The sequence below is a fragment of the Triturus cristatus genome, chromosome 3_2 (assembly GCF_964204655.1).
Source record: "Triturus cristatus chromosome 3_2, aTriCri1.1, whole genome shotgun sequence".
Lineage (NCBI taxonomy): Eukaryota > Metazoa > Chordata > Amphibia > Caudata > Salamandridae > Triturus > Triturus cristatus.
In genome coordinates, this window is record NC_140584.1 from 654,267,062 (window position 1) to 654,286,152 (window position 19,091).

Below are 19,091 nucleotides of genomic sequence, written 5' to 3' on the forward strand. Positions count from 1 at the left end.
TTAGATAGAGGCTCTAACAGAACGTATGCTACCGAAGAAAAGCAACTAGTTCTTCTGACAGAGACTTCTAACCGCAGATTCTTCACCTAAGGATAGGTTTCCAAGCAATCCCTCCCCAGAGGTGGGTCTGCAAACTGGCTCAAACCAGGAAATCCTGGAGGAAAGACAGGAAAACTTTCTAGGCAAAATGCCCGTCTAGGCAGACCTGACTGTCCAAACAGTAATGCCTTGTGAATGTGTTGAGTGACACCCATGTAGCAGCTTGGAAAATGTTCAGGACAGGTACTAAGAGCGCTAATGCAGTAGTAGTAGCCGCGGCCCTGGTGGAATGGGCCCTCAAGTCATCAGGGGCCTGCTTCTTAGCTAATGCATTGCAGATCTTGATGCACAGTACAATCCATGGCTTTTTTTGCTACTGTGAAGCCGACAAAGAGCTGAAGGTCCACCCAGTGGTCTTTGGTGCGATCAAGGTAAAAAGATGGGAGCTCTTTTTAGATCCAGATGGTGGAGCCTCTCCTCTTCCTTTGAAGGATGATTTGAGGCCAAAAGTGTCGGCAGCGTGAGGTTTTGGCCAATGCTCAATCAATCAATCAAGGCATTTATACAGCGCACTACTCACCCGGAGGGTCTCAAGGCGCTTGGGGGGGGGGGTGAGGTGCCGCTACTGCTCGAACAGCCAGGTCTTGAGCTTCTTCCTGAAGGAGAGGTGGTCTTGGGTCAGACGGAGGTCGGTCGGGAGGGTGTTCCAGGTCCTGGCGGCCAGGTAGGAGAAGGACCTTCCTCCAGTTGTTGCTCTTCGGATGCGGGGGACGGCGGCGAGGGCGTGGTTGGTCGATCGGAGGTGGCGTTTGGGAGCGTAGAAGTTGAGGCGGTTGTTGAGGTAGCTCGGGCCTTGGTCGTGCAGGGCCTTGTGTGCGTGGGTGAGGAGACGGAAGGTGATTCTCTTGTTGACGGGGAGCCAGTGCAGGTATCTCAGATGTCCGGAGATGTGGCTGCGTCGGGGGATGTCGAGGATGAGTCTGGCTGAGAAGTTCTGGATCCGCTGGAGTCTCTTCTGGAGCTTGGCGGTGGTTCCGGCGTAGAGGGCGTTGCCGTAGTCCAGTCGGCTGGTGACGAGTGCCTGGGTGACCGTCTTCCTGGTCTCGGTGGGGACCCACCGGAAGATCTTCCGTAGCATGCGCAGGATGTTGAAACAGGACGCGGAGACGGCGTTGACTTGTCTGCTCATGGAGAGGGAGGGGTCCAGGATGAAGCCCAGGTTGCGTGCGTGGTCTGTCGGTTTCGGTGCGGTGCCCAGGGCGGGGGGCCACCAGGAGTCGTCCCAGGCGGAGGGCGAGGAGCCCAGGATGAAGACTTCCGTCTTGTCTGAGTTCAGTTTCAGGCGGCTGGTCGTCATCCACTCGGCTACGTCTTTCATCCCTTCGTGGAGGTTGGTTCTGGCGGCGGCGGGGTCGTTGGTCAGGGAGAGGATCAGCTGGGTGTCGTCGGCGTAGGAGATGATGTTGAGGTTGTGTTGGCGTGCGATGGCCGCAAGGGGGCTCATGTAGACGTTGAAGAGGGTGGGGCTGAGCGAGGAGCCCTGGGGGACGCCGCAGATGACTTCCGTGGCTGCAGATCTGAACGGTGGTAGGCGGACTCTCTGTGTCCTTCCAGCGAGGAAGGAGATGATCCACTCCAGTGCCTTCTCCTGGATTCCGATGTTGCTGAGGCGCTGCACTAGGGTGCGGTGGCAAACAGTGTCGAATGCTGCGGAGAGGTCTAGGAGGATGAGGGCCGCTGTTTCACCGTTGTCCAGCAGGGTTCGGATGTCATCGGTGGCAGCGATGAGGGCGGTCTCGGTGCTGTGGTTGGCTCGGAAGCCGGACTGTGAGGGGTCGAGGGATCCATTCGTCTCGAGGAAGGCGGCCAGCTGCTTGTTGACGGTCTTCTCGATGACTTTGGCTGGAAACGGGAGGAGCGAGATGGGGCGGTAATTCTTGAGTTCGGTGGGGTCCGCTGTTGGTTTCTTTAGTAGAGCGCTGAGTTCGGCGTGCTTCCAGCTCTCAGGGAAGGTGGGGGTGTCGAAGGAGGTGTTGATGATGTCCCGCAGGTGGGGTGCGATGACAGCGTCGGCCTTGTTGAAGACGTGGTGGGGGCAGGGGTCGGTCGGAGATCCGGAGTGGATAGAGTTCATCGTGCAGATGGTGTCTTCTGTGTTGATCTGGGTCCAGGCGCTGAGGGTGGTGGTGGGGGGCGTTGGTGCGGTCGTGGGGAGCGTTGTTTGTGGGCTGAAGCTGTTGTGTATGTCAGCGATCTTGTTGTGGAAGTAGGAGGCGAGGGAGTTGCAGAGGTCTTGTGACGGGGTGATGTCGTTGTTTCCGGCGTTGGGGTTGGAGAGCTCTTTCACGATGTTGAAGAGTTCCTTGCAGTTGTGCGCGTTGTTGTCCAGCCGGTCCTTGAATGCTGTTTTCTTGGTGGCGTGGATCAGTTGATGGTGCTTCCGGGTGGCGAGCTTGAGGGTGGTCATGTTGTCCGGTGTTGGCTCCCTTCTCCAGGCTTTCTCGAGGGCTCGGCAGTTCTTCTTGGAGCTCTTGAGTTCGTCGGTGAACCATGGGGCCTTCTTGCTGCCGGGTCTGCTAGGCGGGGTCTTCAATGGGGCGAGGTCGTCTGCGCAGTCGCTGATCCACTTCGTGAGGTTGTCGGCGGCCTGGCTGGGGTTCCCTGAGCTGGCGGGAGGGTGCTGGCTCAGGGAAGCGGCGAGCTGGTCTGCTGTGATCTTGTTCCAGAATCTTCGGGCAGCCTGTTGCTGGTGGTGGTGGATCGTGGATCTTCTGAAGGTGAAGTGGACGCAGCTGTGGTCCGTCCAGTGGAGTCCGGTGGCGTGGCTGAAGTCGATGTCCTTGCTGGAAGAGAAGACAGCGTCAAGTGTGTGTCCGGTGAGGTGGGTGGGGGTGGTCACCAGCTGCTTGAGTCCGAGGTTGGCGAGGTTGTCGAGCAGGGTGGTGGTGTTGCGGTCGTTGTTGTTCTCCAGGTGGAAGTTGAGGTCCCCGAGGAGGATGTAGTCAGCGGAGGGGAGGGCGTGCGGGCTGATGAAGTCGGCGATGTCTTCGCTGAATTGTGTGCGTGGACCCGGGGGTCGGTAGATGAGGGTGCCTCTGAGGGTGGTCTTGGGGTCCGTGTGGATCTGGAAGTGCAGGTGTTCGGCGGTTGTCAGGGTGTCGTCGGTGTTGGTTGTGATGCGGATGGTGTCCCTGTAGATGATGGCGATCCCTCCTCCCGTCTGGTTGTTGCGGTCTCTTCGGGTGATCTTGTAGCCCTCTGGGATGGCGATGGCGATGTCGGGCGCTGAGGAGTCGTTCATCCAGGTTTCCGTGAGGAAGGCGACGTCAGGAGCTGTGGTGTCGAGGAGGTTCCAGAGCTCGATGGCGTGTCTGTGGACGGAGCGGGTGTTGAGTAGGATGCACTTGAGGTGGTTGCTGCTGGTGTTCGGCTTGGCGGGTGCTGGTGCGGGGCTGGACCGGATGCAGGTGAACTTGCAGGCGAGGCAGCTGAAGGGTCCGTGAGTTCGTCTCGGGGTGGTTCGGTAGCATCCCGGGATTCGGCCGGTGTTGAGTGCGTTGAGGGTGGTGGCGTCGTACGTCCGGCGGGTGGGCTGGGGTCTGCGGGGGCCAGGGGTCCTGGCACTGGGCGCGGTCCAGGCGCGGACGGGCGCAGACGGGCTTACCTTTGGCGCACCTTCGGCGCACAATCGGCGCTCCCGCTGCGCGCGTCCGCTGCGCGGTCGCTCTGGGGGCGTCATAAGTAAGGAGCCGGGAGGGAGGGTCAGCTGGGTGGCGGGAGCGGGGCGGCGAATGGGAGGACACGTGGGCGTGGCCGCCGTGGGCAGCGGCGGGAAAACGGATCAGCTGGGCAGCGGCGTGCGGGCTGAAGCAGGCAGGCAGGAGGCGGCGGAGTCAGCAGGGCAGCGAGCAGCGAGCAGGCAAAGGTGGCAGGAGGGAGAGGAGCGACGGAGCTCAGAAGCTGAGCGGTCACACTCTGAGGGCGACTGCGGTCCCCTTAAGTAAGGAGCCGGGAGGGAGGGTCAGCTGGGTGGCGGGAGCGGGGCGGCGAATGGGAGGACACGTGGGCGTGGCCGCCGTGGGCAGCGGCGGGAAAACGGATCAGCTGGGCAGCGGCGTGCGGGCTGAAGCAGGCAGGCAGGAGGCGGCGGAGTCAGCAGGGCAGCGAGCAGCGAGCAGCGAGCAGGCAGAGGTGGCAGGAGGGAGAGGAGCGACGGAGCTCAGAAGCTGAGCGGTCACTGCTGGATGCTGAATGGAGTCACCACCTTTGGTAAGAAGCCGTGCGTGTCCAAAGAACCAGTTTGTCTGCATAGAAGCTGGTATATGGAGAATTAACTAAAAGAGCTTGAAGCTCACTGAATCTCCTGGCCGATGTAATAGCATACTGTCTTAAGTGTCAGAAGTCTTAGATAACAGCTGTGTAGGGGCCTACATGGGGAGTCCATATGAAATGTAAGGACCAAATTAAGATCCCATTGGGCATGATCAAAGGTGTAGGGAAACAAATGTTGTAAGGCCTTAGAAAAACATGCAACAACGGGTGACTTAAACAGTAAGGTCTGGTCTGGCAACCGCATACAAGAGATGGTAAAAAGTTAACCTTTAATGGTGCCCAAAGCAAAGCCTTGCCAGGCTAAAGAAAGGCAAAAAACAGAAAGTGGATCAATATGCCGTGACAAATACCAAGACAAAAATTTGTTCCAATGGCCGGTGTATACTGTTTTAGTTGTGAGATTTCTGACTGCCAAGATGGCATCAGACTTTTCGCAAGGATGACAAAGGCATTCAACTATTGCTGCATGAAGGTGGGGTGTGCACAGGTTCGTATGCATGACCCTGACCTGCTGCTGCTACAGGAGTTCATCCTGAAAGGGCAGCCTAAAAGGAGGACAGATTCTCATCCTTAGGAGTTCCAAACTCTCCTTGTCCGGTACAGAGCCACTAAGATAATTTGGACCTGGTTGATCCTGATCTTCTTGAGAACCCAGGGTGGGTGCGGTATTGGCGGAAAAGCGTACAAAAGTCCAAGGTTTCAGTCTAGACCAAGGCATCTCCGAGCGACAGCCACTTTGAAAACTCCAACGCGCAGAAGAGCTGACACTGTACGTTCTCGGCGGTGGCGAAAATATCAAGCAAATGTTTTGCCCCATTTTGCAAAGCACTGATGGCTGAGTTTGCACGCCCTACTATTCAGAAATCCCGCCAGGTGCTGCGCAACCAGGAAGATGTCCTGGTGCTCCAGCCAAGTCCAGAGGAGCAGGGCCTCCAGGCACAGGGTCCATGACATCGCACAGCTCTGTTTGTTACATTACCACATGTCTGCCTTCACCTGAAGGATGGGAGGAAGGCTTTCAATGCCAAGCAGATAGCCCTCTGATCTCCATCTTGTCCTACCCAGAAATGATGCATCAGTTACCACTGACAGCTTCGGGTGGGGAAGTGAAAGGGGTCTACTGCTGATCTAATCATGGCTTGTTAACCACCACTGCAGATCTTTTTCAGTCTTCTTCAAAATCTGGACCAGGTCAGAGAGATTCCCCTGGTGCTGTCTCAGCTGGAATTTCAGATGGCACTACAAAGCCTCAATTTCACATTGAGAGTGATTTACCAGCAGGCTGCAGGAGGCCATCAGACCCAGCAGCCTCAGAGTCAATCTCACCCAATTCCAGGACTGAGGTTGAAACATCAGGATCATACCTGAGGGCCAGAGGGCAGGAGCAGAACTGCACCAGTCCACAATGACTCAGATGAAGGAGAGACTCTGAGAAGGAGTCATGTGTGACTTCAGCATGCTGATAGTGAATCCCAGGGAGTAAAGAAGGTTTGCCGCAGTCTGGAGGTGGACGACGACTTCCTGCGGCGAACCTGCCTTTAACAGCCAGTCAGTGAAGTAGGGGAAGACTGGAACCCCTGACCTCCACAGGTGTGCTGCAACCAAGGCCACCACTTTCGTGAACACCCGAGGGGCACTGGTGAGGCCAAAGGGGAGTGCAGAGAACTGTAAATGTGCCTGGCCTACTGTGAACCACAGGTAAAGCCTGTAGGCCTGCGGGTTCAGAATAAGGAAATATATGCCCTCGAGGTCAAATGCTACCATCCAGTTCCTGTGGTGCAGGGCAGACAGAACCTGAGCCAGGTGAGCATCTTGAATTTCTCTTTTCGTAGGAAGGTGTTGAGATCTAGGATAGGTTGGAGGCCTCTGTCTTTTTTCAGCACCAGAAAGTAGCAGGAATAACAACCTCGCCCTACTTCTGATGCTGGCACCCTTTCAATGGTTCCTTTGGCCAGCAAAGCCTCCACTTCCTGACAGAGCAAGAGGAGAAGGTCCACCATCAGCCGTTCTAAAGATGGTGGCAAGAGTTGCTGGATTGCCAGAATTAGAAGGGCATAACCCCACTGTACAATTTAGAGAATCCACTTGTCAGAGGTTTTGCTTGTCATTGGGACAGGTGGTGTCTGATACTGCCACCAACAGGATGGGTATGTTGCATTGAAGGCCCAATAAAGAGGTTTGGGGGCTGGTCGCTGGAAGGATGGAGAACTGAACAGTACGCTGGGAGTGGGTTCCACATCTTCTGTGGGATCTGTGTGCCTGACCCTGAAAAGACTGAGAAGCCTGCTGGCTGCTTGGTACGGCTGGAACTGCGGATGCATATGTAAGCCTTGGCCTTGGCCAAAGAAGGAGCAAAAAGAGTATTGTTGCTGTTGTTTGGAACCCAAGGAGAGGCTATGGATCTGGTGGTTATTCGAGTCTCCTTAATGGGCTCATGCTTGATTTTGATCTTACTGCCCAATAGGCAGGAGCCGTCAAAGAGCATATCTATCAGGGAAGATTGGACATCAACTAAAAAAACCTTGTCGAAATTAGCCAGGAATGGAGCGGAGTGCCACTGTTGTGGCCATGCCCTGCCTAGTGAGTCGGTGGTGTCCAGTCCACAGCGAATGGTGAACTGTGCGGCTTCTGCCCATCTATCAGTCAGCAGAATCGGCTCAAGATCTCCCTCGGGATTGGGACCGAGATCGGAGTCTTCTTCTGCAGTGCAGCCAAGATCTTCATGACTCACTCACGAATCACTTTGAGATGCATCGACTTGCAGTCAGCACAGTTCTTGAGGTCATGGTTCGACCCAAGGCAACAACCAAGTGTTGGTCAGAGACAGACATTTGTCTGTGACATTCCTCACATGGCTTAAATCCTTTGAGTTTGTTTGATATCCCTTGCACACTGGGAGCAAAGCTCAAAAAGAACTGGCAGAAGGGTTAAAATAATGGCCAAAAAATACCCTCAGTAGTTCTCTGAAGCAGCTCAAATCCACCGACCAGCACGCAGAGGTACTCCTGAAGACTTTCTGGATCCAGTCTGGCACCTGGGGAATATTCTAAGGTGAGGAATCTGTGGTTGTGGTTAGAAGTCTCTTTCAGAAACATGATTCCTTTTAATCCCATACCGATCTCCCAGCTGCCCTCTAGACTCTATCTGCTGCTTGTTATCCATTATGATTAGTCACAGAGTCTGAAACCCTAAACTTTACCCAGATACACACCTATACTGATGTCCCCTTTCTGACTTCCCTCTTTGTGCTCTTTCAAATACAACTTTCTCTGGACTATCCCCCATAATATGGCTATATTTCCAGTGGCTATTGTCTCAATTTCATGCAATTAAGCTTTTCCATTCTCAATGATCTGTACAGCTTTTACGTGGAACCTAGAATATGAATTAACATTTATACACTGCTCCTAAGCTTTCATTTTGGTGGTGGTTTCAATGCCATATCTATTGGATTCATAACCTTGATAATATGAAATGGACCAGTATATCTGGGAGATAGTTTTCCATGTTTCTTTAGCAATTGAAGAGTTCATGTTGAAAGCCAAATCAATAACTCTAGATGATACTGTAACTGGGTTAGTTCTTGTTTTCAGCCTTATTTTGCTTCTTTTAAACGTTTATGCCTAACCTGTTGAATTTTATGTAAAGACTTAAAAATATCTGATGCCGCTGGAGCTTGACTTGGCAGGTTTGGTATTGGCAAGAATCGTGGATGATACGCATACGTACAATAGAAAGGTGATGATCCCAGTGATGTATGTAAAGTGTTAATTTATGCAAATTCAGCAAAGGCTAAATAGGAATACCACAAGTCTGGTGGATTATCAGCAAAGCAGCTGAGCTATTGCTCCAAATGTTTTAGTGAGACTTTCAGTTTGGCCTCCTGTTTGTGGATGATAAGATAATGACATTATAATTTACTTTGTAAAAGGCATGATCATTCTTGCCAACATTTTTCAGTAAACTAGTTTCCCCATCTGAGAAACGGTAGCAGGAAGGTCATGTAATAAATATATTTCTTTGAGGAACTGAACAACACAGCCCTTGGATGTTGGCATCTGAGAGGATGCAGAAAAATAGGCGATTTTGGTTGTACTGACAATAACCACTGTAATGATAGTCATCTTTTCAGATTACATATCTATCAAAATCTGAAAAATGTAAGTAATTTATTAATTTTTCTTTCCTCTGTGGATGTTTTAAGGTAGCACTAATTACAAAAGTTTGTATATAACAATAGGCATCTTCCTTCACATCTGGGCACCAGAAATAAAGGGAAATTAATTGTATTCTTTTGTACTGTCCAAATATCTCACAGTGGGAGAATTATTACACCAGTGTAAAGCTAAATGACAAGTTGTTCCTGCAGGAACTACTAATGTTTTCTGGCGGAAAAGTAAACCTTTTCTTGTGAACCGATGCCAATATCATTTTTTTTAACAATAGGATTTGTTTATCCTTATGAAAGGCATCTCTTAACATTTTAACGCCTTTACCAAAATTAGTAGCCATGATTTGATGGGCTGGAAAGATGGTGGATGTGTCAAGAATTTCAATCTTTTCTATCCTTGAAATAGTGCATCTGACTATTTTTCATGGAGTGTATTTTATTACACACTGAAATCGTGCAAACAATCATCAGTCATATCAATCTTTGATTTATACATTTCCTTGTACGAATGCTTGTGCTCTGTGAGCACTTTTACTTGATGAGGTGACTTCAAAAAAAGGCTCCTTTAAAAGGAAGGCTCCTCTGATGGATAATAATTATTTTTTAAGGATTGTGTAATTAATTCCTGCTGGAGTTGGAAGCTGTGAAAAATAAGATACAGGATGGGGTTCTGTGTCGTTTTTGTTTGTTTTGCAACAAAACTGCACCAATAGCTGAATTGGACACACTTGTCTCTATGATAAATAGTTTTGTTTTGTTAGGATGAGCTGGGATAGAAGCATGAATAAAATGTTGTCTCAAAATTTGGAAGACAGAATCAGTTTATTTGGTCCAAATATATGATTAAGGTTTCCTTGTGAGCCGTGAGAGATGTTGTATAAGCTGAGAACAATTTAGAACATATTTTCTATAAAAGTTATGAAACCCTAAGAATCTTTAAAGATCTTTCACATTTTATGTAATAGTTCCTTGCTAATTAGATCGCTTTTTTTATCCTTTGCCACCTATCTCTGTCTGGGTTGGAAATTTAAATACTCAATTTCTGGTTGATTGAAAGAACCCTTCCTTAGCTTTGCGTACAGATGATTCTAGCATAAGCTTTCAAACACGTGGCAGAGATGTTGAATATTTTATGGAGAAATTTGAGAACAGATGAGAATATCATCAAGATAAATGGCAATAAACTTTCTGATTAAGTCCTGTAAAATGTAATTGATGAAACATTGGAAAGTAGAGGAGACATCACACAGTACGGACAACATAATCAAAGATAGCCAAATATTTACAGTAACTAAGAATGAAATGCCATTTTTCATTACTCTTCTGGCCCAATTCTAACTAAATTGTAGGAAACTCTCAGAAAAGTTTGGTATACCAACATGCACCCTTTGTAATCATAGTTTGAATTAATGGTAAGCTATGCCTATTTTTAATGGTTAACTAATTTAATTCTCAATAAATGATGCAAGGTAGTAGGTCTATTTCTGATTCATTGATAGAGTGGTTGTCACAGCAGGAGACTTGACTCTAATAAACATCTTCTTTAAACTGTTTTCAATATATGTTTTAATACTACTTTTTCTGGTCCCATCAAGTGCTAAGATTTTTAGATGTTAAATAGGTGCATTTGGTTTTAGATCTGGTCCCATCAAGTGCTAAGAGTTTTAGATGTTAAATAGGTGCATTTGGTTTTAAGATCTCTAGGATAGATGGTAATTGCTTGGTTTCTTTTTCACTGAATATTTCTCAGTAGTCTTGCTATCCAGGTGGCAAGGAAGATGCAGCAACTATATTACAGCCAATTTCCAGTGCAATCTTCAAATGAAATGACAATTTGTATCAAATCGAAGAAGATGCATTTTTCATGTATCTGACATGTCAATAACTTTGGAGTCATATGTGTTATCTGAACAGAAGCACAAGGCATACCAAAACTGCTTTTTTTTCTTCAGGTAATTCCTTTGTGAGGTGTGTGATTTCCAAAGTACCGAAAACTTATCATCAATATAATTCCCAGAGGCACCAGAATCTATGATAGCTGAACTTTGAGGCAAGTGTAAATAGATCTCATAAAGCAATGGTAATCAGGTGTTATTTTACAATTTTGCACGGAACTGACTACACCCTTAAAGCTGAACTCTTTCGTTTCACTATCAAGGACCAACAGGGCATGCTCTAATAAAATTATTAATCTTGCCACAGTATTAACACATGGAACTTGAAAGTCTTTCGTGTTTTTCTCATGTTTAGGTTTAGCAATGATTGGATTCACTGGAACCCTGGGAACCCTGCGCCTGTATTGCCATCTTGGAATTCATAGCTGCAAGGTTAAAGACATGTATGGCAGGAAGAGGTGTTGTGGAAAGGCACACTTCTCTCTTATGCCATTTAAAACTTGCTCCAAATGGCGGTGGAGCACTACAAGGTAAGGTGAGGAGCATGGGCCACTGCAATCTCAAAAAAGAATAAGATCTCAAAATATTTTCTGAAATCTTTACAACCATTCTGAATAAGCAGTTATATAAATGGCCACAGCCTGTATACCGAATCTGTTATTCAGGAATTTGCCGAAAGAAAGACAGTTCAAGGGGAGGATGCTTTGTCCTTGAAGGTAAGGATTTCGGCATTTGAAGTGCCCAGGAGTGAAGAGCTTGACAAGGACTCAAGAAGTTTGAAGCAAAGCCTATTCATGTGAGGAGAAGATTGCTTACCAACTTAGTGAGAGAGAGGACATTTGATATGGACTGATGGGGAGCATGCAATACAATTACAAGGAGAATCAAGTAGATATAGATCACACGAGTAATAGGTTACACTCAGGCAAAGTTCAGGGGGGCCATCGAAGAACAGAAAAGGTAAAGCAGAATCAGAGTATATAAAGTCTACAACAGTCATAACCTTTTGTTGCAGGAGCTTACGTTAATCTGTGCTAATCACATTCAAGATTTGAAAATCTTCAACTAACAACTTTTTTACTTGTGAAAGTAAACCAGACTTGAGGACACAACAAAATGACATAGTGGAAAGAAGTTGTTGATCAGGTCGTGGCAAGATTGTGGGTTAAGTGATGCAGAGCCAGCATCTCTTTGACATTCTCATTGAGTTGTGAGTACTTGACATTCCAAAGGTACAGAGTCTTGACTGCAGTACTTAACAAACTTGTATATAATGCAATATTGTTGAATATAACATGTTTCAGGAAAAGTAATCTCAACTATGTTTGACATCTCTTTCCAGATCTCCCACACACCGCACCCTCCATAAATCCCTTGCCCTCGTTTGGCCACACTGATCTTCCAAGTAGTCTTAAAATTGGAATCAATGCTGCTGAAAAGTGTGATACTAGGAAACTGCTGCTCCAGAGGAACTGGACTGTGACAACTGGTGTCACCTATAAAGCAGCGTCTCCAGTTAAATTGCCCAGAACAAAGGAAATCTTTGCTTCCCATTCAAACATATAATGCAATTGGCATTGATTGACAAACATTTGATAATTCTTTGGTCCCTCTCTGAATTTTGAAAGAGATGGTAAAGTGACCACGGACCATGCATTCATAGCACTGGACAAAGTGCCTTAATTCCTACGGACTTGGTCTTCTTTAAATTTGCATTTAATAACCGCAATACCCATTTCTAATACTTCCAACTTTTCATGAAGGCTACACATTTGAGTGTTGATAGCTAGGGCATCCATGCCACTCATAGCTGTATGTATGGCTTTGCAATCTGTCAGGACTGGCAAATTCAATTGACAGAACTTGATCTGACTCACTACTCTGTCTCTAGGAGTCAACACAGTGTTGATGGTACTGGTTTCTATTTTTGAAAAACAGGCTAGAATCCCATTGGAACTTCTTAAAATGATGATCAGAAAGGAGAAGACTGTAGAAATAGCAAGAATGTTGAAGGTCATTACTAGAAGGCTAAAAGAGAGATTGAGAGAAAAGAAACAATGGAGTTGTAGGAAACTAGAGAAGCTTCAGAAAACTGTGGCAACACAGTTGTGAATTTGTAGGCTTTCTTATTCAGGGTGCACAAGCTGGAGAACACACAGTTTAGAATCTTGTACATGTCATGTATGGGACAGACATAAGAATCTCCCATGTATGCACACAGAAAAGAAGACAGCCTCCTAGACGTCAGCAGGTGCTATTATTCCCAATAGTCTTCCATTTTTATTCTCTTTGTTGAAGACTTGCGCTAAGGCTTTTCCGCTGTACGTGGCCTAAGGAATCCACCACCGAATATGGGTAAGTTGTTTGATGGCTGATTTCACCTGTGCCTTGTACTCTAATCATACTTTAAATGTTTAATAAAGAATTGCTTAAAAAAATGTATGCCATGCTCCTGGCATGCAATTAGATAGAGTCCTTCCATATTCATTTGCCTCTTATGTATAGAATTACTTCCTAGCTAGGTTATTTTACAGTTTCTACACTCATTTAATGGCTCAAATGTTTTGTAATATTAGTATGCAAAATGCAAGAAAGTTATGTAAAATCCTTACAAAAAACCTTTGGACCCTAACTAATTGTGCCTAATCATCTTGATTGTAGTTTAGGATATGGGTGAAGCTAAAAGTTTTGTTCTGAATTGAGTTTCCTAATTGTGAAACCTATTTAAAACATGGTTCAAACTGGAACAATTTCTTTCACTATAAGGAAAGCTCAGGAATCATCCTTCTAATGTTAGGTTTGATCTGTTTAAAAGTACGGAATCCATCAGAATGAAACAATTCCTCATTGTAAACCCCATTTATTCCTGTGCTGTTTATCTCAAGCTTCTCATCAATACTTTTTTGGGGCTGCCTTTACCTTGTCTGCTCAATTCATCACCTATACTCATCCCAGAGGCCAGCCCGTAACATATCACAAGAGAGTCAAGTGATGAAGAGATGGGCAAGACTTGTGCTTTTATCATTTTTACCGGAAGTATATGTATACCTGCCATTTAGTGGCATTGTGTTGTAACTGGCAGGTCAGATTTTGAAAAGGAGAAGTGTTCCATATAGAAAGAGAGAGACAGACAGACACAAGGACAGACAGCAGAATGGTCTCACAGCACAATGTCACAAATGGACAGAATTAGGAAAAGATGAACTAAAGCCAGAGATATTGCCCCTTGAATAACTATTATAGGGGGGTCTAGGACCCAACTGAAATTGAACCCCCTTTTGCATTTTCATTCACCCTGATAGGTGTTGTTAATCACAATCCTACACACATGCTATATGAGAATGTTACCTCACACAAACTGTAATTTATCATGTTACTTTCAAGGACAAACACACACAAGCACACAACCTTTCAAAAAAGGCAATTTGTTCTAAATGGCATTGCTGACCAGTACCTATAGAATTAATAAGGGATTCTGGGGAGATAATCTAAAATTGTGTTGCAGCAAACATGGTCGACTTTACCGGTAGAACAGACACAGTACTGTGCTATTTAAGACAACATGGTGGAGTGGCTACCACAAGTGGAACACCAAACATATCAGATGCTGGATGGATTTGCGCCTTTTTAATCTGCCAATACCCATTTAGAACTCCACAGTAGTCAACGGTTTCCATGTATTTGTTGTTTGAAATGCTATGAGTCTGTGCCATTAACCCATGCAACACAAGAACAAATAACTAGTCACCGCTGAACTTTCTGGAACACTGTATTTTATGCAAATGGAATGTGCAGTCTAGAATAAGTGTTGGCCATCAGTCACCATCAAGGCTGTTACATTTGATTTATAAAACCAAAACTGACTCAATATTGTGTGGAAGTGTTCAAAACGTCTGTCAAAATCTATGCACAACATTGATTCACAATGAACGATCATAGAGTGGATTTTTCTGGAACAATATTATTTGATTAGAGAATTGATGGGTATTTATTGGGTAATATTCTTCCCGATTCCAAGGTCCACAGTCGTCCAGCAGAGAATTCCGAGGCTAAGGGATAGCTACTATATTTAAGTAGACCTCTTTATAAAGTGTATCTACCCTGAACCTTTGATTAGCTGCCAATTACAAAACACAGCTACTTCTAGAATGTATCACATGCTAAACTCAAATAATGAACGCATTTCAAATTAGGGTTTGTTCTGGAGCCAGTGTCTCTCAGCTGGCTCTATCTCATTGTAAGCTAGGTCAGTATGACTGGGGGGGATGTGAGTGTTCAATTTTTGGTGAATTCCGACAAACACCTCACAATACCCAACTGAAAGCAGCTGTATCCATCTATTTACCGAAAAAACATTAGGGGGATGTAACACCTCAAACACCCCCACCCCATAAGCTACGTCCCTGCTCATGGTACACAAAGATATATTTATATCGCCTCTCTCAAAGATGTCCAACCTGTTTCACATACAATACAAGTGTTTAAATATTGACTGACCTACTTTCATCTGAAAAATAAGCACTTAACAACTGCATTTCTACTCACTCAGACATTTGACCATACCTGTCCAATGCTGGATTGATGTCTATGGGATTTATGACTGCAAGCTAACCATCTATGACAATGATAGATCTCTGGGGGTTATTCATGAAACAGACTCAATTTACAAACGCAAATCAACAAATTTGCCAAGTTCATCCGCAAAAGTGATCTTAAGACTCTATTCCAGTTCCGATTCCAGGTACGATTATGCAACTCTCCTTTACTGAGTTTCCTAAATGCACCTTGCCCCACCTACAGCAGTGCTTCGTGCCACAGCACTTTTCATCTCTGGAACTAGGAGATTTGACCAAATTGCAGCAGTATTATTATTTCTTCAATGAATAACCATAGAAGCCAGGGCTATCCACAAGACGTGTATTACATACAGGGTAATACATACGGCCTAACCTGCTACCTTACAGTCAAACTGAAAATGTCTGGTGGATGCAGATCCTTATGAAGTTCAGAAACACTACTTCTAGAACATCTTACTTTTCAACTGGTACACACAATGGCACAATCCTTCAGTAGGTGAGCAACTAGAATTTGTAAATCTCTCCTCAAATCTATGAAGCACTAACTTTTTGGACACCTTCGCATTTGCGTTGAAACTACTCTTTCAAAGATTTTGCATTTGTGAGCTCCTACTGCGCTTATGCACTTCGAGAGCTTGATTACTTGCAGCAAGCATGTTTTCAGTTTTGGTCCTGTTTTTGTTTTCATTGATTTAGCTTTTAATGTGTTGCTTTCTACTCTTTTACTGTGAAGAACTATAGCGCCATTGGGTCATATTCAACTGCGTAAAATATCGAAATAACTCTGCCAATGACCCTCCTACTGTGCGGAAAATTCCGGAACTTTTTCATGCCGATGATACTGCCTTATTGGCAAAAACGAGTGTGCCTACAAAACCTTGTTGACAGTTTTTGTACATTCTCAAAGGACTATGATCTTGAGGTTAATATACCAAAACGAAATTGATAATTTATACCAAGAGGAAGCAGGTGAAAAGTACAGTTAGGAGTATTGGAGAGGGTAAACTAATTAGACTATTTAGGGGTAAGATTGGCCAGTTCCAGATATTAGGATGGTCAGATAGTCTCAGTGGTTCCCCATTGTCCCAGATAAAGAAATTGATTTGATGCAGGTGCAAAGAGTGGCTCTATACGGGGCGGAATTATGGGGTTACTGTAATCTGAGCACCTTGGGTATCACAGAGAACAACTTTAATAAAGCTATCACTCTGTTGCCTCTAGCACTGGATCTTGGCATTGATTTTGTTGCAGTACTGGCAACTATGAGACCATTGTTATATTGGGTGTGCATTTGGACCACAAGGGACCTCCAAGACTACAGACTGGGCCTTAGTGACACTATGGCACTCCAATCTTCCTACGAGATTAAGTGGCTGAGTCACGGAAAAAGAGCTTGGACAGAGCTGGGTCCACAGGAGGTTTGGGAGGATCCATCGTCCATTCCAGCTAATACAGCCCATATGGTAAAACGTAGGTATTGGGAGCTGATAGCTGCAAAAATATAACAGTCGATTCATAGAGAGAGGCTCTCAAGGTCCTTTTTAATGCACAAATCAGTGCACAAAGCTGAGGAATTTCTTGAAATATTCGCCCAGTGCTTGCTGATATTTTGTTTCTGCAGTTCATACATGGGATTCTGCCAATAGCTGCGTTTACCAGATAGGTTCGCCAAGTTGCAGCTTTTGTCCCTCCACTGATGAAACTGAGGAACATTTGATGTTCTTTTGCTCCAAGTATGTAACCCCTAGGTGCAGGTGGCTTGTTCCCCTATGTCAGATTTTAACTCTTAAAGTTCAAATAAATGCCCTTAGGATCTGTAAGAGCGACTCCTCACCTGGGGTTGTGCGTCTCTAAATTCCTCTATGCAGCATGGTCTATCAGGCAAAAATTATTAGTACAAGTACAGCAAACTGAGGTATAGGGGAAGATGGAGGTACAATATACTGTTTTAATTATTCAAGCAACAGATTGTATTGTCTTTTATTATTGATCATTTGACTAACTGTTGTTTTATGAGACGTTGATTTTATTGTTTGTATCTTTTTGACGATTAAAATGTTTTTTCGATCTGTCAAAAAGCTTTTAAGGAATCTTTGAAGGGTCATGTTCACAAATGCATAATAATAAATACATTTACAGTGGTACAGAGGGAATGGCACGCATTAGTTTCAACACCATATTTTCCAGAAATAAGAACTATGCCAAATCCTCTACATTGCAGTAGCAGCACTTGCCATCAAGCCATGTAATTTGTTAAATGTTAGGAATCTTATACAAATTAAATACACAGTCATTCACTCATTAAGCCATTTATTCCAGACAAACAGCTGAACATGTCACACTCCATCTACAGACTATGGGCCTGATTTAATTCTTGGCTGTAAATGTAATCCGTTGCAACGGTGATGGAGTATCCTCACATCAATAATGCGGTCTGTCCCCCACATAAAGATGCGGGCGGACCTTCGGGTTAATCACGGCTGAGACTACTCTGTCTCCACTGGGATTAATCCCCTCCTATGTCCCTGGGGAGTAAGGGCTCTTAGAGAAAATGGCCGCCCACCCAATTTGGATGGGCAAACATGTAGTAATTTTTTTACTGTTCCTTACAACAGGTAATACCTGGCGGTAAGGAACAGTAAAAACATTTGAATATTCCCCCCCCCCCCCCCCATCCCCCCACCATGGCAGAAGCCTCCCATGATGAGGCAAGTTTTACTTTTTTTCTTTACAAAAAGAAAATCCTGTTTTAGGATTTTCTTTTTGAAAAGAAAAAAAAATACTGTTTGTTACAGGGCTGAGTCCTTCCAACGCAGCCCAGTAACAAACAATACAATGCATCAACAGTCAGTTATTAATAACTGCCTACTAGGTAGGCATTTATACATTTGGCAAATGGAGTAGTCACGGCCTGGCAGATCTAAAGTCCTCCGCCAGGTCAATGGGGACTACTCCGTCAGCCAAAAATTAAATCGGGCCCTATGTCTTTTCCTTGACCACTTTTGGTTTTGCTTCTTTCTGTATACAGCTGTAGAAGAATTCTCCCAATGTAATATTCATTTCAAATCCGATAGCACAGCCTGCATACATCCCTCATCCAAGTAAAAGGGGCAATGTCTCTATTAGAAATGGTATGCAGATGCTGAACATGCAAACACAGAAGAAAATAGATAATTAAAACAAGGTCTGTGCAGGGAGTTCTATTTCAGAAACGCTGAGCTCTTCTAGAAAAGCAAAGCAGTAGCTGCCAGTGAAGCTGACAGTGCATCCATCATTCATATTGAGGCATTCGTCTCTCTTTTCACTCCCTGTCTCAGGATGAGCCATTCAATGACACTTTTTAAAAAATGTTTTGCATGCTGCAGGCAAAAAAATAAATATCTGTACTCAAGTGAGTCCAGGCTCATAACCTTAGAAAATGCCTCAGAAGAAGTATATATATCTATATATACGTGTATATAGTTTTGGAAGGATGGGTGTGGGGTGGGGAGGTTTAATAGTGGGTGCTACTTCTCTAGAGACTTTTGGTTAAATCAAAAAAGGAACTGAAAGAAGAATAAAAAGGAAAAGAAAGATTATAGAGAGAAAAATGAAAAGGTAGGTGAAAGAACAGAATGGACACAAAAAACATGGAAAAGAAAAAGGGGATAACGATCTTTTCAAAAATAAAAGAGAAAGGAGGAAGAAAGTAAAAGTAAAAAAGAACAGAAAAATAGACCCCTGATATCTAACCATCTTTTTCTTCTGTGTGATGGACCTTGGATGTGTTCCTTCGACCGGAGCGCCATTTACCAAGACGCTTGAAGAAATTCTCCTCATCATCTCGTCCATTGTCCAAGCCTCCACCAGTTCCAGCTTCTGACAGTTTCACTGCACTTGTGAACTTTACCTGCAAAATAAAAGTTAAAATGTTAGCACTCTCTCTGGAGAAAGTGGTACTGTACTGCACATTCACCCAAGTGGCAGACCATGAAGAAATGTTGCAATCTGACATTCACTGCATGGCTACGTGCCACATTTACCGGACTAATAGGTGGTGAGTTGATGGTTGCTTCTCTCTGTGTAGAGATCGTAGTA

The 19,091-nt window shown here is 45.2% G+C and overlaps 1 protein-coding gene across 1 annotated transcript in view; it reads right to left on the minus strand.

The window, feature by feature from the left end:
* UNC80 (unc-80 subunit of NALCN channel complex) overlaps positions 1-19,091 on the minus strand; it is a 3,271,126-nt gene that overhangs the window by 2,065,146 nt on the left and 1,186,889 nt on the right. The window contains exon 20 of the mRNA XM_085648598.1: positions 18,747-18,903. Within this exon, the coding sequence (XP_085504724.1) occupies positions 18,747-18,903 (157 nt within the window). The remainder of the gene's footprint in view (positions 1-18,746; positions 18,904-19,091) is intronic.